Source organism: Misgurnus anguillicaudatus, chromosome 10 (genome assembly GCF_027580225.2).
Source record: "Misgurnus anguillicaudatus chromosome 10, ASM2758022v2, whole genome shotgun sequence".
NCBI classification, from domain to species: Eukaryota; Metazoa; Chordata; class Actinopteri; order Cypriniformes; family Cobitidae; genus Misgurnus; species Misgurnus anguillicaudatus.
In genome coordinates, this window is record NC_073346.2 from 15,192,608 (window position 1) to 15,216,009 (window position 23,402).

The 23,402-nt window shown below is 37.8% G+C and overlaps 1 protein-coding gene across 1 annotated transcript; it reads right to left on the minus strand.

Annotated features, from left to right (window-relative positions):
• Positions 1-2,837: 2,837 nt before the first annotated feature.
• ankrd28b (ankyrin repeat domain 28b) lies at positions 2,838-22,058 on the minus strand. The gene is made up of 28 exons (XM_073871949.1): positions 21,826-22,058; positions 17,571-17,654; positions 17,395-17,473; positions 17,178-17,248; positions 16,765-16,965; positions 15,841-15,928; positions 15,603-15,752; positions 14,425-14,630; positions 14,129-14,207; positions 13,937-14,051; positions 13,647-13,729; positions 13,477-13,540; positions 13,154-13,222; positions 12,870-13,010; positions 12,673-12,784; positions 12,555-12,581; positions 12,144-12,218; positions 11,572-11,773; positions 11,395-11,482; positions 9,020-9,137; positions 8,693-8,912; positions 8,208-8,295; positions 8,040-8,123; positions 6,847-6,992; positions 6,679-6,761; positions 5,536-5,618; positions 5,350-5,441; positions 2,838-4,361 (listed from the first exon to the last, which is right to left on the minus strand). Exons 1-28 carry the CDS (start codon positions 21,850-21,852, stop codon positions 4,078-4,080), a joined length of 3,159 nt encoding a protein of 1,052 aa, XP_073728050.1. The 5' UTR covers positions 21,853-22,058; the 3' UTR covers positions 2,838-4,077.
• Between the last annotated feature and the right edge of the window lie 1,344 nt (positions 22,059-23,402).

The following is a 23,402-nucleotide window of genomic DNA, read 5'->3' on the forward strand; positions in this document are numbered from 1 at the left end:
GGCAGTAAAATGGTCCTAATATACAACATATAGTCTACATATATGTAGACTATACACGCACCTAAAGGATTATTAGGAACACCTGTTCAATTTCTCATTAATGCAATTATCTAATCAACTAATCACATGGCCGTTTCTTCAATGCATTTAGGGGTGTGGTCCTGGTCAAGACAATCTCCTGAACTCCAAACTGAATGTCAGAATGTGAAAGAAAGGTGATTTAAGCAATTTTAAGCGTGGCATGGTTGTTGTTGGTGCCAGACGAGCCAGTCTGAGTATTGCACAATCTGCTCAGTTACTGGGATTTTCAAGCACAACCATTTCTAGGATTTACAAAGAATGGTGTGAAAAGGGAAAAACATCCATTATGCGGCAGTCCTGTGGGCGAAAATGCCTTGTTGATGCTTGAGGTCAGAGGAGAATGTGCTAACTGATTCAAGCTGATAGAAGAGCAACTTTGACTGAAATAACCACTCGTTACAACTGAGGTATGCAGCAAAGCATTTGTGAAGCCACAACACGCAAAACCTTGAGGCGGATGGGCTCCAACAGCAGAAGACCCCACTGGGTACCACTCATCTCCACTAAACATAGGAAAAAGAGGCTACAATTTGCACGAGCTAAGCATTGCCTACCTGAGCATTGTTTCTGACCATGTCCATCCCTTTATGACCACCATGTACCAATCCTCTGATGGCTACTTCCAGCAGGATAATGCACCATGTCACAAAGCTAAAATCATTTCAAATTGGTTTTTGAACATGACAATGAGTTCACTGTACTAAAATGGTCCCCACAGTCACCAGATCTCAGAGCATCTTTGGGATGTGGTGGAACGGGAGCGTTGTGCCCTGGATGTGCATCCCACAAATCTCCATCAACTGCAAGATGCTATCCTATCAATATGGGCCAACATTTCTTAAGAATGCTTTCAGCACTTTGTTGAATCAATGCCATGTAGAATTAAGGCAGTTCTGAAGGCGAAAGAGGGTCAAACACAGTATTAGTATGGTGTTCCTAATACCAATATAAACCTTTGAGGTATACTAATATCCAATCGTTGGTAACAATATATATCTCTGAATTAATAATATGATCACCTTAGGTACAAAGGTGTACTTTTTGAAAGGGCACCACCCCAGTGATAGCTAAAGGAAAGATTTTTTAACTATTCTGGACAGTGTAGACTAAAATGCTTTTTTAAGTGGCACCAAAATACTCTGACCATTTAATGACCAATTAACACATTTCAACAAATTAATAACACTTTGGGTAACTAAGGTACACTATAAAATAGATTTTGGGTCATAGCGTGAAAATCTAACTTTTTCAACGTTTAAGTGCTATAATTGAGTCCCCAGTGCCTCTATCAACCCAGAAAACATGAAAAGAGCAACCCAACTTAGTTTTGGTAAACAATTCTCTGCAAGCATGTCAAAAAATACGTAATTGAAATTTTGTCTGTTTTGTGACGTAGATAGCAAGCCAATTACACTTTTCAACAACGGCACTGCCATTTAGTGCAGAGAAAGAGAAAAAAATTGACAGCATTGAGTTTCAATTTCAACAAACCACCAGCATTGCGATTAATTTTTGCATTTCATCAGCTCATTTGCATTTTAAAGGGGTCATAGCGTGAAAATCTGATTTTTTCCATGTTTAAGTGCTATAATTGGGTCCCCAGTGCTTCTATCAACCTATGAAAAAGAACAACCCAGTAACTTAGTTTGGGTAAACCATTCTCTACAAGCATGTGAAAAATTAGGTCGTTCAGATTTCACCTGTTTTGTGAGGTAGGTAGCAAGGCCAATTACAATAATTTTTTCCCTTAATCTGCACTATCCAACCACCGCACTGACATTTAATGCAGAGATAAAGAGGAAAAAAATAAATGACAGCACAATTCAGTTTCAATTGAAACAAACCATCATTGTGTCATCAGCTGATTTGCATTTTAAAGGACACAACTAAAACAGCACATTTTTGCTCAGGCCTACAAATAAGCAATTTTAACGTAATAATAAATGATCTGTATTTTGAGCTAAAACTTGACATATGCACTCTGGGGACACCAAAGATTTATTTTATATCTTTAAAAAAATCATAATATGACCCCTTTAAAAAAGGAAGTGTTCATGCTGCTTAAAAATTTTGAGTTAATTCAACTATTAGTTGCCTCAACTTTTCTTTTTTAATGGCATACAGTATTATAACATGAACAAATAAACATAGTGAAAGACTTCCTATTTCCCACACACAAAAGATTTTTTAGTTTTTAGCCAGTCAATCCGGCAAACAATCATTCAAGACAAGCTAGATAAAGCAATAATTCAAGCTAAAGCCTATCAAGATAAACTATCTGAACTCTCCTGAACCATCAGTTAGTGCAGAAAAACAAGACTGCAGGTGTCGAACTTTCATGAAGTCTTCGTAATGAATGGGAATACAGCAGTACTGAGAGTTCATTGCAATTATTCTGAAAATTGTACACTGCCATTTCATCTTCTGCTTAACTACTGTCATGCGTACTACCGACATTTAAGGCTTTAATAAAAATAGTTTTGATCAATCAATTTTCACCATGTTTTATGCATTTTTTTAAAAATATTTTTTGCTTGATCTTTTTGATTCCTCAAGTATTCGCTATATCATGTATCACTAAATACATTCATAAAAATCTATTAGAATCTCTCTCTTGAACTCTTTATAATGACTGGCAGTATCGAGAGTTCATTGGAATTACATGTGTTGGTTTTCAAAAGATTCACAATAAAAATAAGTCACCCCTGCTTTCTGCATAGCAATGACAGTTTTGTTAAACAAATTGACAAAATTGATTCAAATTACTCAACTCATTTATTTAATCAACCATAAAATATACAGGATTCTCTTGTTCTGAGTCGGGGGCAAGCAGTGACCATCCACTGCACCATTCGCTTTCCTTTTACCACAAGAAAGCAAGCACAGATACCTGCTGACCCCCACTCAGCCGTGAAGCCGTATTAAACAGATTTCCAGTTTCAATCATTCCAAAATCAAAGTTTGAAAAGAGACAGGTTTCTGACAGGCCATCACAGAAGAATTCAGTGGTTTTGTTTGCTAAATCAAAATGAACATACCTGCCCGAAAATGTAATGTTAATAAGAGCCAGAAAAAATATAATATATATTTATATTCATATATCAACATACAAAGAGATCAAATTCTGTTCTACCATTGGTTTACACAGTGTTCCTCATCCTTGAGCAAAGCATGCTGGGAGCCGTTTGCCTCTTCATTTTCAGTGCTTTTCACAGACGTAGTGTTGTGTAACTTCTCCTTCTACATTGCAGATTTGTTCTTCCGAGCTGCCCCATCCTTCCATACAGTAATTTATGAAGGCACACGATGATGATGATGATAGTTATGGAAAGTAAAATAAATACCATAGATAAAAAGAATAATTTATCCTAAAACTGAAGATGGAGACAGATAGCTTTTAACTTCACTCATGCTCGTGACCAAAAGCATAACAATGCTAATGTCCTTGTAGTTTCGAAACTATTTACTAAATCTGTGATTTTCCACCCAAAAGGGCCAGAGAAATTTCCTTGTATTAAAATCACATTTTAAAAAATAAATCATTTTCCCCCAAAGTTGTTAAATGATCAATTCAGAAGTGCACACTTCACTTTAAACTGTTGAAAGCATCACAATAACCCCTAGTCTTTAGTAAAGGACTATTTCATATCCTCCCTAATGATCATAAAGGAGTTGAAAAATCCCAAAATCACAATGACAGTGTCAAACTGCCCATGTGCAAACATTGGTCCCAGGCTGCTGATTCTTGTCTTGTTATTGCCATATCAGGAGGTCCGCCCACCAATCCACCGCATTTGCGTGGGTGAAGCAGAGTACTCGGAGGTATCTGCTAAAGGGCGAGACGTGCTGGCAGAGGTTGAGCTGATGAATAAGTGGCTGGGAGGGCCTCATAAATACATGTACGTTCTTGTGTGCGTTGCGGGTAGAGACTCTTAAGGCTCCGCGGAGTGGCCGGCCGCTCGGTAATTAAGACAAGATGTGCGCCTCTCCTCCGCCTCAGTAGGTCTCAGAGTCAGAGTCATTTAGCTCGTCGTCCTTGTAGAAGCCGTCGTGGCGCCCGATGCTGTTGAAGCTGCAATAGGAGCTGTGTTCGGAGCGGAGCATGGGCAGACTGTCGAACGTGACGCTTTTTGAGGGGCTGGTGTAATGATTGATGGCGCTGAATGCCAGGCTGGGCACCGCAACTCCTCCGGGGGACACTGGCATCATGGTGGCAAGGATTAGCGCCAGGCAATCTGCCACGTCTTTGTTAGGAGCACAAGCCAGGGCGGGGGTGTAACCTGTCGGAGACATGAGACGAGACTTTTCATGAGTATGGAAACACCAATATCAATATGCAAGAGTAATGTTGTTGCACAATGGTCAAAAAAGATTAAAAGAACAATGTTATGTTTAAAATACAAAGTATTTGGATTAGTAAAGGCCACTTATTCATTTGATAATGGCTGTACATTATTGCTTATTTATTACATAGTTAATTATGAATGCTTGATTCTTATTGGCCAGCCATGAGATTTGCAGGTTTTTTATTCCCAGATAACAACTGTTTACAAGTAATAACACACGGTATAGCTTAATATTACAAAAAATATGTTTCTGACATATGAACGTCGTATTTTAAAGGAAAACACCACAGTTTTTCAATATTTTACTATGTTCTTACCTCAACTTAGATGAATTAATACATACCTATCTTTTTTCAATGCGTGCACTTAATCTTTGTACAGCGCTTCTTAAATGTGTTAGCATTTAGCCTAGCCCCATTCATTCCTTAGGATCCAAACAAAAGTTTTATTTTGTGCCACCATACTTACTCGTGTTACTAGGGAAAACATGGAAGTGTTTAGTGGCTTCTAAATTCATCCATGTTTGGAGCCATAGGAATGAATGGGCTAGGCTAAATGCTAACACGTTCACAATGCGCTGTACAAAGATTAAAATTGCAGGCATTGAAAAAAGATAGGTATGTATTACTTCATAAGTTGAGGTAAGAACATAGTAAAATATTTAAAAACGGTGGTGTTTTCCTTTAAACTCGGAAAAAAACGGAAAATACGTCTCTTCAGTGTAATACAAGACATTTGGTTTTACATCAGGTCCTGATCACACCATAAGGGCTTATTTTCGCAATAACAACCTGCTACCTATACATTATCTCTTAAATATCATCAACTTCCAATATCTACTAGTATTGTTTTGAGCATACCTAAAAGTATTGTGCATTATTAACAATAATCAAGATTTTTCTAAGGTTAAAAAAAGGTTTACCGTTTTCATCCACAGCTAACACACTAGCCCCCTTCGCTAGTAGTTCTTGGACGACCACAGTCAAGCCATTCCTAGCAGCGACATGCAGAGGCCTGGAAAAAAATTAAATCCATTAACGTCAACCATAAAATTAGATTTTTTATAATGTAATATAGCTAAATAAATGCTAAAATCTTGTGCACGTACGTTTGTAAAGCTGCATTGGTGGAGTTAATGAGGTTTCTGTCAGTGATCTTCTCCAAGATCAACAAGGCACTGGTTTCATGGCCCTAAAGAGATAAAACAATGAAACGAATTACAAAACATCAAACCATCGCTATAGTTGCTTTCCGAAACATGTATTTACAGTTATGACAAGTACGGCTGTCACAATTATTAAATAATCGTCTCATCGCTATGATTTTAGATCACCGCAATGATTGCATATCTCAATAAAAAACACAAGGGGGAGCAGCAGCACCTGTATTAACAAGACAGTATCTAATGGCGCTTCTTGACTGACATTGAAATGCAGTACATTGCAAAGTCATTTAATACAGTGGAAAAACAGCATTTAAAGATATTCATATTTACTGCTAGGTATATCTTGGAAAAGATTAAATTTAAATATTCACAACAATCCTTAAAGGGGACAGAGAATGAAAAACCATTTTTACATTGTCTTTGTTGAATAATGGTAGTCTACCCACAATCACAAACATACAAAAAGTGCTAAACATGCTAAACATCTCAGTCTCATAGAAATTCCTCTTTTAGAAATGTCAGCCAGAAAACAGCCCAATCTGAAAAACTGATGCTTATGACATCATAGGCATCTAACTGCCATCCACTTTAAAATAATTGGCTACATTTTTTGAGTGGCAGCAAAGTCAGCCAATCAGTAATGAGATTGCAAGTTAAGCCAGTAGGGGGAGCCAAATAGGTGCAAAACCACTTGTTTGAAATCCCCCACCCTAATAGAGCTATCTGAGAGAGGTTTTTAGGAAGCTTCTAAGGCATTACAGACCCAAACAAAAATGTTTTGTCTACATGTCACATCACAGAACAAGGATAAATACTCCGTTCAACCATTTTATGTCACCTTTAAAAAAAATGTTATGAACAAAAAAATCTATGAGAATTAAACATCAAAGCCCTAAAACAGGCAATGAATCGTCATTATCGCCAAAATTTATTAGACAATTAACCGTCAAATTTCATAATCGTGACAGCCCTTATGACAAGACAATTAGCAGGAACTCAAATGAAAGACACCAAGGCACAAATCTCTAGAGTTTGGGAGATTTTGTCAAGAAAAAAGCCATAAAGAACTGAGGGAGCGTTTCTCACCTTACTGCAGGCCAGATGGAGCGCAGTGTTTTTCTTGGCATCCTGCAGCGTAAGGTCTGCTTTTGCACTGCTCACCAACACCTCTGCAAAACACAGAACAGCGTCACCACACAAACTCTTGAATTCATTTAATCGTTCACATGAAAAACACAGACTTGAGAGTCTCACCGACTGCGTTTGTCTGGCCGTTCTCAGCGGCCATCATGAGAGGAGATTTGCCTCCAGCATCCACACAGTTCACCTGTGCATTATGACCCAGCAGGAGCTGTAGACACTCCACGTGATCCGTGAACGCGGCAGCATGAAGAGGAGTCCTGACAGAGAAGAAACAATCACAGCCTATAAGACTCCAGAGTTTAATCAATGTCTGCAATATGCAATTATGTGTAGCACATTCTGTTATTCAGTACTGGGTGGTAGAAAACTACAACCTCACTGCAAACTCTATCAAAGACAAGCGTTTGGCTTGTCGACGGCTTTGTTGATCTTAATTGGTGCCATTCATATTTTTATCCTTTTCTAAGAATACTCAAGTATTACAGTGAAGCAGTAAATGATTGGAAATGCATTATCTGAAACATTACTGATGCTGTGTCCAAAACCACTACCTCGTTCACTCATTCACTATTCCCTTTATAGCGAATGACAATTGAGTCCACTATATGGGAAAGAAATGAAAGAAAATGAGTGAGAGATTATGGACACTGACATAAATACCATGCGTCAAAGAGCTGTCGCAGAGATTCATCATAAACCCTTACAACGGAGTGGCTTTATGGATTGTACTGTGAAACGGTAAAAGATTACAAAACAACTGCACGTCATACCTATTTACTATTATGTTAATTTATTATATTTAATAAACATATGTATTCAATTTAAATAAAAGGTATCGCATTTATTTTTACTTTGTTTATTTTTAAAAAGCAAAATAAATAAATAACTGACAACAAGAACTAACAAGTGTATAAACATAAATGTTTGGTGTTTACAGTCAGTATCCTTCAGCTGATTGCAGTTACATGTGCGTCTCTCGTTGTTACTAAGGAAATAGTGAGTGAGCGAGTAGACATCGAATGTAACCTCGAAGTCAGAGTGCATTGTAGGTAAAAAGTAGTAAACGAATGTAGGGAATAAAGTTCTTCACTCAGGTTTCAGACACCACAAAAAAAAAGGCCAAATATAGTGCACTATATTAGGGATTGGTTTCGGACACAGCATGAGTTAGGTTTGGGAGAAAAACGTCCTGTATACTTATATAAACACTATAAAAACTGCTTTATGTACAGTTCCTGTAAAATAGGATTCATTACAACACCCACCTTAAAAATAAAATAAAATAAATAAAAGTACAGTTGTACCTGTTTTTAGAATCTGTCGAATTGACGATGGCAGGACCAAGAGTGTCTATCAACATCTCGGCTGCTCCTTCATTGTCATTTATCCTGAAGGTCAAAAAATAAAGCTTCAATACTCACATACTTCTCAAACATTAATGCGCACACACAAAAAAAAACAAATCCACTTACACAGCACAGTGAAGGGGGCTAAACGTGTTCCCCTCTGTCTTATGGAAAAACTCCTGCTCCAGCAACACTTCAACACAAGTGTCATGTCCTGTCAAGAACATAAAGAAATTTAACACATTTGATTGTAGTTTACCAAACCAGCTTTCTAAGTGTGCCCAAATAAGACCATCAGACTCCAGCAGGTGAAAAATGTTTTTGGGATTTGATCTTTAAGGGCTAGATACATAAAAATCAATAGATTTAACACAATAATATGATTATAAAACAAACATCAATGCATTGCAACGAACCTTTTCACACCAAGCCAATAACATTAGCTTGTTTGCATTAAATCAATGTGTGCATTGTGAATCTGTACTGTCAAATATTTCAGGAGAGTGAAACAAAAATAGGCATTTGACTTGTTCATGCGATTTTAACTCATGTCTGCCTTTGTGTCATGACACTTGATGTAAACATACAGGATCTAGTGAGTGTTTATTCACCGTTGTAACAGGCCCAGTGAAGGGGTGTGTAGCCCTGTTGGTCAGTGATGACAGGTATGGTCTCTATTGACTGGGCAGCATGCAGAAATCCCCCCAGAACCCCAACGTGGCCACAGGCGGATGCGAGGTGCACCGGTGAACGTCCCCTACAGTCCCGTACCATGAAACTGGCACTGTGCTGCAGCAGAGCCTCGACACACTCCTCATGACCCGTCACCGCCTGGACGAAACAACACACATGCTCAACTTAATCCAACATGCTGTAAATTACCATATAGAAACTAGTACAAATGACATTGTTTTTTATACTCAAAAGTCATGATTTACCCCTCTGTGCAGAGCAGTGCGACCCCACTTGTCTTTGGCATCTACATTAGCTCCTTTATTAATAAGGGAGTAAACACAGTCGGTGTGTCCACCCAGCACAGACAACATCAGAGGAGTCCTGACAAACACAGATATGATTAATACTGCGTGATCACTACTTTTAAGTACTGGTAGTAAACACTGCTGAATATGAATATTGAAAACATTGCTGAAATTATTGTTAATGTTTCACTTATATAAAAACTAAATGTCACATACATATGCACATTAGGGTGGTCCTTATTTTTCAACTTGTGAAAGTTCATGCTCTCACCTCACCAATTGGGCACAATTTTTTGAATATTAATTATATAATATAAGGACCACTCTTATGCACATAATTTGTGTTGTTTATGGTAGTACATGACCATCCCTAGTCAAGTCACCTTCTTTAAGGAATGGTTGAGGAGCTCAGATGCAAAAGCCGCTAAACACCACCTCCGTCAAAAATGAGAATATTAACCAAATGCTCGCCAAACCAAATGTATTATATGTTCATCAACTACCTTTGTTTCAAATCAATTAATCCCGGCCTCAGGCCTTTCAGAAACACTGCTTTGTTGGCAGAATCCACTAAACGCCACATAGCTTTTTTTACCAAAGTCCTCTAAGTGCACGAAAGATGAATTGTATGAACGACCACGCGTGAAATGTACTCTGACCTTAATAAAACTCGAATGTGGCAGTGACATGGATCATAGTGCCTCCTAATGTGTGGTTCAGTTTCTTCATTTTTTTGCCAAAAAAAAAGCTTCCATGCACTTAGAGGGTTTTGCAGCCACAGAGTCAAATTTGTTAAAGGTGCAATTTGTAAGATATTTGGAGTAAAATGTCCAAAAACCACTAGGCCAGTTATATATTTTGTCCAGCTGATTATTATCAATATCTGTAATGTTTTCAACTACTTGTAAATCGTGAGAAAATTGCCATTCAAAACATTGACACGGAGCAGTGCAGTCACCTGTCAATGACGTTAATATCCATGTGACCCTTTGTCACCTCCTTTACTGACGTGAAAACCACATGACAACAGTGGTCGAGTTCGAAAAAATAAAATGGCGGCCAAGGAAGCGACTGGAGCGCAAATTTCGTGTAAATAAAGGTATATTTTCACTTTTTACACATTTTAATTGCATTTCTAGCAAGAAATTAGTATTATAGTTTTCGAATATGTGATTAGTTATCACAAAGGCGTCTCTGTTTATATTTCAAACACGCTGCATTTGAAGTGTGTCCGAAAGCCTTTTTTCTGAGCTGCCTTCATGTCTCCGAAGTCATTTCCTCATGAGGCAGCGAGGCAACAAGTCCTCACTGCCTTGAGTTTTCGGACGCAGCCAGTTTCGTGGAAAAATGCGGAACTATGCGAGGAACTGTCGGGCTACGCGCTTGCTTATGGACTTATGGATTAAGTTACTCTTTACCGTCTGCCGCAGGTTGTGTCAGCAAAGACAGCTCCCGTAAGCGTACGGGCCAACCAAACGACCCAAGAAGAGTTTGGAACAAAACGAGAGAGGATCAATTTGGTGTTGCATTATCTGGATGGAGAGAGCTTCGCGACAACATTTAACTAGACAGTGCTTGTGTTTTACGCGATGGGTGAGTTGTTTTGATCCGAAACCCTTCAAAAAAACGTATGCTATTATATTGATCACAACATTAGTGTGTAGACTGTAATCAGCGCGTCTTCCCGCGGACGATATGCACATCAAGACGTATGGTACAGCAATTTAAATGGTCATTTTAAGACACTTCACAATAAGATTTGTACTTTCTATACATTATGTGAAAAATCATTGTAGATTGTAAGTTTAAAGTTATTGTGTGATGTGTGAACCATCGAATTTGGACTAATACTGTAAGATCTATGACTAACAATTTCGTTTTGTACATCACACATAAACTTACATAATGAAATAAACGATGCCATCAAATGCAACATTTATAAGACTTGATTACCTTATCTGTCAACGTGATTTCTCGTTTGCGTCTGATTGACGGCCATCAGCGGTTGAGTTAAAGACTACAAATCCCATAATTCCACGTTGCTTCAGAGCGTCATTAATCTACGTCATTTGTTATTATTGTTGTTTTGGCGCAAATTCTACGTATTCCACCTTTAAATACCAATGAAATGACTTTGTGACATTTATGAAAATAAAGCATTTCAATTACTGACTAATAATCTTTTCAATGCTATTGAAGTGAAATTACTGAACCTAAACATGAGAGCCTGATAAAATTGTTCATTTACAAGAAAACATGTCAGTCGCACTTAAAGAGGGTTTTGCATCTAAACTCCTCACATGGAAATTAATGTTTATAGATGTTATACATACTGGCCAATTCCATCCTGGATGTCCACTGCACTCTTCATGTCTGCATTCCCAATCAGCAAACGCAGACACTCGGAATGACCATTTGTGGCTACGAATTAAGAATACATACGACGAGTGATTTTGCCAATTACACAACAATATACTATCAATAATTAAATTTTGTGCTTAAAGGCGTACCGGCAGCGTGAATGGGGGTCCGTTTGAGTGTGTAGTCTTTCACCAGGATGGAAGCCCCCTGGTTTATGAGAACATCCACACACTCCACATGGCCTTTAAAGGCAGCCAGGTCCAGCGGCGTGTGTCCTTGTGCCGTCCTCACATCCAGATCCAGCAGCGACTGAACAAGTACTTCTAGAGCCTGGTGATGCCCATGGTAAGCCTAAAGACAAATGTTACATATTATAGCCAAGTTCATGTTTTATTAGAGGGGACCACAGACCTAGGAAGTAATACCAGTTTACGTTCAATAAAGAATATACATTCACTAAAAAGTAATATGTCATGATCAACCTTCCTGAGGTTTATTTTGCAATAAACATGATAAAGACCATAAAGAGTAAATGAGTACAGCTACGTAGGGATCTGGTTTCTGAGAAAAGTATTAGTTATAAATACTTGATTTTTGAATACTGAGACAGATCAACAACATTCAAGTTTTTCTGATAACCAACCAAGGCCACAATATTCTCCTATTCTATTTGTCTGGTGCTTGCTAATATTTGTTGAACAAACAGACAGATTATACTCACAGCCAGGTGGAGCGGGCTGACGGGAGCACGTACGTCAGAGTCATTTAAGATGTCTGTCCCTGAGGTTTCCATTAACTTCAAGACAAGACAAAAAATACCTGATTAGGTCACAGTGAGACCACAGAGAATGGATCTTTAGCTGGGAAAAAGTCTGTTTTTTACATGTACGTGCATGGTTGAACACATAGCCTTGCAAAGCATAGTTTATTTGACTCATGTGTGTGTACGCAGACGCTCAACGCATGCGCATTGTGACAAAATGCAATGCATCTATTGGGCAACATACTACATTCAGCTATTGGCGCATGTACAATGTACACATGGTTTCAAAAATCCAGCTGTACGCAGACCCACACATACATGTAAAAAATTGACTACTTCGCCTTTTATGTTGAGTATCACAATACTTACCACATCTAAAGGAGTTTCACTCGCAATCTAAGACAACAACAAAAACTTGTTAAAAATATTTGAAGAATAAACTCATCTCATACTATTGTGAATAACGTGATTTTAAGTGATCCCTCACCAGCTCTAGACAAAGGCGATGTCCATAAGCAGAGGCGTAATGTACTGCATTGTAGCCCTGATTGTCTCGGATCCCTGGGTTAGCATCATTCCTCAGTAAATACTCCAGGCACCTAAATAGGGACTGTGAGGGAATTGTAAATTCACACTGCTCCGAGCATTACCCATCCAACAGTCATCCGTGACGCTGTAACTCACTTTCCATCGGCGTCAGAAGCAGCGGCGTAGTGGAGGGGGGTGCAGCCCCTCTGGTCAAGCTCATTGACATTGGCTCCTGAACCCACCAAAGCAAACAGGCACTGATAGTTGCAGTTTGCAGCTGCATAGTGCAAAGGTGTCCTGGAAAAGAGATTGTTGGCTTAAACGTCATTATCAGTCATTTTCTAAAAGGAAATTGGACAACCATTATAAACATAATGGGGGAATATGACCTGTGTTGACATTAATACAAGGACCTATAGAAACAAAAAGAAAAAACAAACCTTCCAAAGCTGTCCTTCCTGTTGAAATCTGCCCCCGTGTTAAGCAGAAGATTCAGACACTCAAGGTTCCTGCAGCGACAAACATTTTTAGACTCTCAAAGAGTAAAAAGGTTGGGGTACACTAGGTCAGTGTTTCCCAACCCTGTTCCAGGAGGCACACCAACAGTGGATATTTAGGATGTCTCCCAAATCTGACCCCATCTCGGAGTCTCTACTAATAAGCTCATGATGAGTGGAATTAGGTGTGTGTGAATAGGAAAATGTGCCTCCAGGAACAGGCTTGGGAAACCCTGGACTAGGTGGTGGTGGGTGTGAAGCCCTACCCGCCAGCAGCAGCAGCATGTAAACAGGTCCTTCCGAAGTCATCAGGGGTGTCTATATCAAAGCCTGCAAAAAAACCTGCTCAGTACATCCTTATAAGCAATGTGGCAGAAAAATCAATCCATGCACACAAAGCACATCGCCTGCCTAATTCAGCAGCAATGCCGCTTACCGGATGACAACAGCTTACGGCAGCAGTCCGAGAAGCCGCTGAGAGCAGCCAAATGCAGTGGAAACATGCCATGGACGCCCCTCCTGCAGGAAAAATAACACTATGCATGAGGGATCAATTAAAACATTCTTGGATAACGATTACAAATACAGAATATTGAATGTGTGTCCACCTGTTTAAATGCATATTTGATAGACGACTCTTTGCAAAAATGAGTCTTAGGGGTGTCAAGAACAACATATAAATTCAATAATTAAGTTAATGGGAATTCTGGGAATGGGAATTCTTACTTGGCTGTATCAGCTCCATTAGTGATCAGCGTGTTGATGAGAAGCTCGTGTCCGTATCGAGCAGCGATGTGCAGAGGAGTGTTCCCGTTCTTATCTTCACAGTCTATCTCAGCACCTACACATACAAACAAAACGTTAGATATTGCGAGTGTGCACCATACCAATAGAAAAAAAGCCACATCAAAGATTCACCATTCTGAATAATCGCCTGAGATCTTGAGAACCTTCCGTGGATTGCAGTCATGTGCAGAGGGGTCTTACCATCCTTACTCTGTGTGAAAATGGCAAATTAATCCAAGGTTATCATAGCTTAGCTGTTTATTCAGACATTTTGAGATGCAGAGATTTTATCAGTTTCAAAAAAAGAAATTGAATGGATGCCTATATATATTCAACGCAAAGATCAAGTTGAGCTACACCGTATGCTATGCCGCCACCTACACACCTGCAGGTGGGACGTTTTATCACATAGTATCTTGAAGACCCACCTTAATATTGACATCAGCCCCATTGCCAACAAGGAGCTCAAGGCAAAGCGCTCCATGACGTGAGGCAGCGGTGAAGTGCAGTGGAGCAAAACCCTTCTCGTTGACCTGGTTCACATTCGCTCCGCACTCGATCAGCTCATTGACCACCACATCCTGGCCATTGTAGCATGCAACGTGCAGCGGAGTGTTCCCATACGCGTTTGGCTCATTCATCTGTAATCAAATCCAAAGATAAAATGTCACGCAAGACAACCTGAAGCAGAACACGAGTGCATGAATTTAAGCGCTATGGTGCAATCCAGTTAGCTACATGTTCTCTCATATGCAGAACACTCTGCTCTCTTAAAGGGACACATTTTTTTGAAGATATGCTCATTTTCCAGCTCCCCTAGTTAAACATTTGATTTTTACTTTTTTGGAATCCATTCAGCTGATCTCCAGGTCTGGCGCTACCACTTTTAGCATAGCTTAGCACAATCCATTGAATCTGATTATACCATTAGCATTGTGCTCAATAATAATAATTAAGGACTTTGCTGCCGTACCATGGCTGCAGGAGGCGCAATGATATTACGCAGTGCCGGAAAATAATCCACTGCTATTGAAAGTTACTAAGGGGACTATTTTCAGGCGCTGCGTAATATCAATGCGCCTCCTGCAGCCATGTTACATCAGCAAAGTCCTTGAATATTACGCCAGAACGAGAGTATAGTTCCTAGCCATATCTGCCTAGAAAATTACAACTTTTAATTTTTCGTCAATCTTAGTACACGATGTAACTAAAGAAGAGTCAAGTTTTAAATAGGAAAAATATCAAAACTCTTTGGTTAATTTTTATGCTAATGGTCTAATCAGATTCAATGGATTGTGCTATACTATGCTAAAAGTGCTAGCGCCAGACTCAGAGATCAGCTGAATGGATTCCAAAATGGTAAAAATCAAATGTTTGACTCTGGGAGAGCTGGAAAATGAGCATATTTTCACGAAAAGTGGAGTGTCCCTTTAATGCTTCTGGTATGAATTTTGATATGAAAAGGTTATTATTAATTAACTACAAACCACACAGTAAATGCTGAATTTTCATCAGAATTAGTGGCAGAGTGTAATTCTCTCAATTAGCAGAGAACAGTGCTAGCAATGCCAAAGCTAAAGCTGGTTGATAGTTTGGCAGATGTTTACATTCATATCCACTCCTAGGTCCAGCAGGTACTTCACCACACTGATCATGCCGCTGGATGCGGCAGCGTGGAGAGGCGTGTATGCCTTCTTATCCTTACACGTCACCTCAGCACCATGAGATACCAGCAGTTTCACCACCTCCATGTGACCTAAGACACAAAATTTAAATAGGTGATGATCTGAAAGACTTTCAAAACACGCAGATCATCAGACATATTGTTACATGTTTACACTCACCCATGTATGCTGCCCAGTGGATCGCTCTTCTGTCCTTCTTATCGAATGCGTTTATATTGGCTCCCCTGGAGAGCAGTATTCGCACCATCTGACAAAAATAATATGCAAACTTTTAAAACAGAGGTTATTTGTCAAACATTAGTGAAATGTTTATGTTAAAAATTTTAAGTAGGATCGCCAGATATTGGGCCTGTAATATTCAGATAAACAAATATTCGATAATACTAGTCTATAATATTTGATAATGAAAATAGTGTATAACAAATGTCGAATAGATTGGTATGTGACGTCACTTGCTACTGCCCCAAAGTCAGATGCATCTGCTCCAAGTGGCCGAATTTAGTCACTTGTTTTCATTCACTCCTTCTATATTAGTGGACTAATGAAGTTAATAGTGAATAAACGGATATGGGGCTATTTCAGGCACATCCTATTTTCATATTTTTTTATCAATTTATCGAATATTTCATTAGTTGTGGAAGCCCAACAAGATATGGAGGAAAAATGCAATAAAACTGTTTGATAATGCAACAGCAAAATGCTAGACCATGAACCCAAGAACATAAGGGAAACTGCAGGACTGCTGCTCTGAAAGAGGGAGCTAACTGTGCTAGCATATGTTTTTGCTTAAAACTATACAGTCTTTTCCCTTATTTTCATATTTTCCCTTTGAATATATAAACGTGACAGGTTTTAAATGCCAATTCTGATAGCCTCATGTTTAACCATTTTACTCCCATACCACAAGGTATCCTCCGTTTTGGCTTTTTACATGTGTGTCTCTCTGCAACATTTCTTCATTAGCTATACACATCTACATAATATGGATATCCATCCATATGGATATAATGCACATTGCAGTCTTGGCAGTAAGCTTACTTGATTTTTTAAAACCCACAAGAGTTCAAATGCTTGTCTACTGACCTCCAGGTGGCCACTGAAGGCAGCGTGGTGCAGGGCGGTTCGTCCGGCCCGATCAGATACATTGACGTTGCTGAGCAGTGGGACCAACGCCTCAGCGCACCGCACTGCCTTGTTAGCGGCGGCCACATGCAGAGGCGTCTGCCAGTTTTTATCTCGAGCGTTCACATCAGCAGAGTGCTTAAGCAAAACCTGCACCGCCTCCTGGAAGGCAAAGGGCCAAACAAAAAGCTTGATGAATAATCTGATGCATTTCATTTATTTTCCTTAAGAATAATGTGCGGGTGGATAGTCTGTAATTCAGTTATTTATATAACTACAACTCAGGTCACAATTGATCAGCTTTCAGTTTAAATATACAGGAGTGTGTTTGTAAGAGCATCTATAACTTGATTTTGGCTCTGTGGTCGAAGTACCTCACTGCAGGATGCAACAGCGCGGTGGAGAGGAGTCAGCCATTTATTGTCTTTAGCATTCACCCTCGCCCCTGCCAGAACAGACAGATTCATTATGGACAAATAATTAAGCACAACAATACATCAAAGCCACATCTGAAGAATCTGGAATCAAACGGAGACATGAGAAGGTCGCAAAAAATGTATTCATCACGATGAATATTCTACATGAATTCACCTGATAATATTAAGAGCTCTATAATCTCAGCATCTCCCAAGTAGGCAGCTGCATGCAGGGGTGTCCTTTTTTCATTGTCCTAAAATAAATTAAAAGACTTGTCACATTTGTGCCTTTAAATAAGTTCAGCCTGTAATGAACAAGTGGTTCTATAAAAAAACAGGTAAAAATCTTACTTGGACATTCACATCCTCTTTCTTGAAAATTAGAGAGCGTACTTCATCTGGATCGACATTAAAAATAGCTTTTAGCAGGGCAGGCTGGAAAAAAAAGAGAAGAATTAAGTCAGAGAGCTGACAATGAAAAACTTGGCTGAACTGTGACATTTTAGTAGAGTCCTGAGGGGAGATCTTTAGTAAGAGTTTGGCAGTGTTTGGTATAAATGATGAGCCATTGGGAAATGGCTTAAGTATACATTCATATCTGTTCTTTGAACGTTTTCAGGTATTTTCATGATACAGAAGAATATGTATATTAGGGATGCATATCAATTAATCGCGATTAATCTATAGCAGAATAAAAGTTTTTGTTTACATCATATATGTGTGTGAACTGTGTATAATAATTATGTATATATAAATATGCACACATGCATGTATAATTTTAAGAAAAAAATATATTTATATATTAAGTATTTATATTTATATATAATATAAATTATACATAAATATAGAAATGTATATACACATGTAAACATTGCTTAAATATATACATGCATGTGTGTGCATTTAACTATACAAAGTTATTATATACAGTACACACACATATATGATGTAAACAAAAACTTTTATTCTGCTATAGATTAATCGCGATTAATTGATATGCATCCCTAATGTATATTGATTATGTTTGATGAGTGTCGCTTTATCAAATCCATGTAATAAACTACTCAAACTATCAATCTGAAATTATTGTTAAGGACATGAAAAAGCTGTTCATAATATCGCCGCCGAGATTCAGAATCGTTATCGGCCAGGTATAGTGCGTATCTGCATTTATCATACCATCCCTAGTAAAGATCATGTTCCATTAAGATATTTTGTAAATTTCCTACAGTAAATATATCAAAACTTTATTTTTGTGAGTGGATGCAGAATAATCGCAAACATAATTGGTCAGAAACTCGCCTACAAGCTCTTTGGGGATTTCCCATTTAAGCTTACAATTTCCCAATTTAGTCCAAAATGTCAGTACAGCTGTAAGTCTGTAAAGAGTGCTTAACAAACCTTTTTGTTTGTAATATGTGCTAGGACTTAATTTGGACTTTGAACTTTAAATGCGATTTTCTCCATATTTAGATTTTATTTTTGATCAGACTCCAGATTTTCTCCAGCAATCATCATATCTCAGACAAATATTGTCCTATCTTAACAAACCATATATAAACGGAGAGCTTATTTAGATTAGCATTATAAATCATAATTAAAAATAAAAAAATGTACCCTTACAACCAGTTTTCTGTTCCAGGTCAGAACGTTTGTTTAGACATTATGTTTATAGATGATGTATGTGCATAATTGTGTATTTTGAAAAAATATGTATTTTCATGTACAGATATCAACGCATTTGATTATCTGACATGAAGTGATCTGATTATTTGACACATGACCCAACTTGTTTTTTATGTTGGGAAGTATTTATGTTGGACTTAATTTCTTCAAACTACAAGATGCATTCAGGCATTTTTTGCACCGTATTAGGCAGTTTTAATGCTGGACTCTGCTCCTTTGAACTGCATAATGTATGAGTATACATAATGTGTGAGTGTTAGGCAGTAAGGCTGCACAATATTAAATAAAAATGCAATAACTTGCTAAATTATGTGGTATATGTGATACAATAATACTTTAAGTTTGTAAAATCAATCTGAATTATAATAAAATACATTTAAAAACTGATTATATAACAATATACATTTTACATCCTTTATGGGGAAAAAAACATGACTCTTTGTCTCACCAGTCCCTCTGCTATCTGCATTGACCAAAAACTCTGGCAATGCATAACTTTTTGTAGTATAAAAAAACATTCAGTTATTGCAAACTAGGGGTGTTTTTTTAAGTATATAAATCAGAAAACACATAATCTTGTAAATTAGCTTTCTTATCAGACTTTTAAAAGGTAAATATCCACCAAATTTACTGTTCACTGCAGACAAGAGTTGAAAATCTAAATATTTGTACATATTTTTACAAAGTTAATTCATTCAGCATCTTTGAACCTTTGAGAGTTTTAAAAATAGATAAAACACTTTTAAAGTAGCAATATTTAAAATAATAATATTAATATTTTAAAAAAGTGTTCATTGATGTTATCCACCAATGTGAAAGGAGCATATAAATCCATGTTTCCATTGATTGTAAATAAATAATTAACCAATTTTCACAAACAGAAATATTAAGCAAGCGATAAGATGTGATGAAAATACAAAGTATGCAAGAAATGAATGACACCTGAATCTTCCCTGTGCAGAAACCTTATTTATCTATATTCTTGCATCTCCAGCTTTGCCGGAGAAAACAGGCGTCACAAACAATACACATGCATTCCACATTCCCTGCAGTACAGACTTGCTGAGACGTATGGGAAGTATGTACAGTATGACAAAGTAACAGGAAGTATTCAGTCACACATTCTTGAGTGTTGTGAAATGGTTTCTAGCTGCTTAATGTGAAAATGATAACTACTCAGGGTTAATCTGCCTTAGGGTTTATACCATGGCATGCACTACCCTGGAGAACAACAAGAATGGCAAGACATTCAACATAATTTCACCATTTCCTATACAAGTGACATACACCAAATTTAACATATACTATGAAGAAGGGTGTCTTTGTTTTATACACACTATTCAATAACAAGAGAGTACATCTAACCAGACCGTTTTGCCTCATCTAGTTATTCTCTGTTCAGGTTGTCAGTGAGGACTAAAAACAGGCTTATTCTGACAGACAGTCGTGACAACATAACAAATAAGCACTTGTGCCTGCAGAAAGCTTAGTTTGAAAAGACTCCATTAGCGGCGTATTACGGCTCTACGCTGAGACAAGGCTCTGTTTGTCTCATGCACCCTGTTGCATACATAAGTCAATGTCTATTAAAGAGGTGCGATCGTGCCATGTCTCCATTAAACAAGCTCCTCTAGTTAATGCCATCACCATAGAGATGGGCTCTTCGGCATCTCCTCATCCTCCCTTTCTAGAGACAACACGCACACACACACCCTGAGTGATGCAAACACATATCTGCAGGCAGAGTTGTGTTTCTGTAGTTCAAATGGATGCGCACAGCGCTAGCAAAGCCAAGGTCATGGGTTTGATCCCCAGCAAAAAAGATACTGATAACGTACAAACCCATAATGCATTGCAGGTCACTTCTGGACACATGCAAAATGCATATATGTGAATGCAATGCAAGTGTATGAGTTCAGCTTACTCATAATCAATCTTACTCTACGAATGAAATGCACATACAAGAACTAAACAATAAAGCTCAATTGAAAGTCCAAAGAAAAGCTCACTATGCATTACACCTCACAATGAGACTATAACATAGCAAATAATAAGACCCACCAAAGCATCTTTTTTTGAGATCCCAAAAACCTGTTGACATTTGCATAACCAGATGATGGATGAAATGTGATGTTATTTTATGATGCAAGCAATAAAAGACCTTTTCAACAAAAAGAAGCATTATTACAAAGGTTAAATGTTAAAATACTTGAAAAGGCTACTCCACTTGTAAAGTCAATCTATATTTAAATGTGCTTCATACTCTGGAGACCTCTCATACAAGTTAAGATAACACATTAGATGCCCAATCACCCAACCAAAATCAATCGTTGTATTACAACTACAAGGCATGACTGGATTACATATAACACGTACAATACTGTCGAAACCATACACCTGTCGTGCACTCATCAAAGTTGTTTTTAGGTATGCAGATATCGGTTTCATTTTAGTTGAACTATGTATCAAACCCATAAAACAAACTATGAATATATGTGCATCCTCATACCCATTATCACACAAGGATGTTAACCACTCACTAACCTCAATGGACCAACTGTTGCCCGATAGATAATAATTATGCAAATGTGTAATTGACATATTTCACAATATGACTCAAGAAAGTATATATTTAACATCTCATACGTCAAAATACTTTATATTGATATCGTGGCTTGCGCACATCTAGCTTTGCAGCTCTTAGCTAAATACATGCTGCTTAACTTGACATATATCTAAAAACTACGTTTCGACTGAACCTTCAGTTACGATATAATGCAGCACTTCAAAATTTAACAGCTTTCTAGTGCTCGAGTTAAAAGACTTTGTCAAATCTGCGAGGTTGCTGATTTGTTCACTAGCGTGTTAGCATTTTTATAGCCTAACGTTAGCTCGGCTAGCTGTTTAGGACATCACTCACCTGGTCTCTAATTTTGAGAACCACCATGTTTCGATGCTCTCTGTGGGTCTCATACAGGACTTAAAGGATTTTATTCACCACCACCACTTGAATGCTGATGATTTACAGTCGTAAAATCAATCGTTTCCAGTAGGCCTGGCGTTTCCTATTTGTCACTGATGAGCAGGAGAGAAAACTCCATAACATTACCGCCACACTGCCACCCCGCAAAGAACAAAGACGATGATTGGTTGCGAGACGGTTTCAACGAGAGTAACACGTACGGTGATTGGTTCAAAGCATTGGGGCGAAAGATCTGAAACGTTGCTGTGAATGTGATATAATTTCATAGAAGACAGAAGTATTTGTTTCTCCTTTGGAGAGGGAGTTCCTTCTTACTTAAAAAATATGTTGGATTACAGTATACATCGCCATTTAAACAATGTAACAGTGATTACAGCATTAACTATTTCTACTTATATCATGATTCATTTTATGGGCTAGGGGCAAATACTTTTTAGTGAATAGCAAAGAGTTTTTTTGACGTCACATAAATATACATATATTCATATGCCCTTGTGGGTGGTTAGTTTAGTATACACCAAGGTTAAATGTTAAAGCAATTTTGAAGAAAAAAATACAAGGATTGGTGGAATTATTTCCATTGCATAGTTTTAAGTTACAAAATGCATTTGTAACAGCTCTGTGAAGAAAGTTTTTTAGACTCTGGAGCCAAAAAACGGACTATGATCGAAATTATATGTTACATTAGCAATAGCCTAATTAGATTAGATTTCCTTTATTGTCACTATAGGCTTTGACACCTACAATGAAATGCAGGTGCACTACTGAAACGATGCTCAGAATGTACTTTAAAATAATATTGCATAATAAGGATATGATGCACATTAGATATGACATTTCAAAAGGATTTATATGATATTGCACTGTTGTGTCTATAAAATAAAAAAATGTAATAAAAATAATATCATTATTATAATTTATTCCAATAATCAACAATGGCTCACTAGTTCTAGTTGCAGGTTAACAATATAATATACATATACTGTAATACTAAAGTGTAAAAGACTTATATTAAAATATGTAAACACTACACATAAAGAAAATAATATGCTACACAATCTTTAAAGTAAAATTTGAGCAAACTTGTTTTTTTCCTCTTTGATGTGTTTGGTCTTCACTGTGTTAGAGGAAATGCATTTGTCTTCACAGGGAGTCCTGAAAACAATGTAACCGGTTCCTTGTATTGTGTTCTTTAAGGGAACAGCTCATGTAGCTGATAGCTTTCAGTGACTGTAACATTTACAAATGCTTTATCTATTTACATACATTGTTTAAAGAGAGAGAGAGAGAGAGAGAGAGAGAGAGAGAGACTCTATATTCCCATTGTATTTGCTTTGCATGTGGCTTTGAGACATGCTTTGATGTGAAATTGGACATGGGCCACCACTGATCTCTTAAATAAAAAGTCAATTACAATATTGTGCACCAGATGTCGCTAAAGGTGTACTTATAATACTTTACAAATAATTTTAAGTTTAGCTGCCATTCTCCTGTGTCTATCTATGCACATAAGG

Bases quoted from the DNA above. Each gene is read 5' to 3' on its own strand.
- ankrd28b (XM_073871949.1), bottom strand. From the start codon at position 21,852: ATGGTGGTTCTCAAAATTAGAGACCAG. The intron at 15,753-15,840 runs GTGAGTGTAAAC...TTTGTGTCTTAG, and splicing joins CCACTGGGCAGCATACATGG to GTCACATGGAGGTGGTGAAA. The intron at 6,762-6,846 runs GTGAGACTCTCA...TGTGTTTTGCAG, and splicing joins CGGCCAGACAAACGCAGTCG to AGGTGTTGGTGAGCAGTGCA.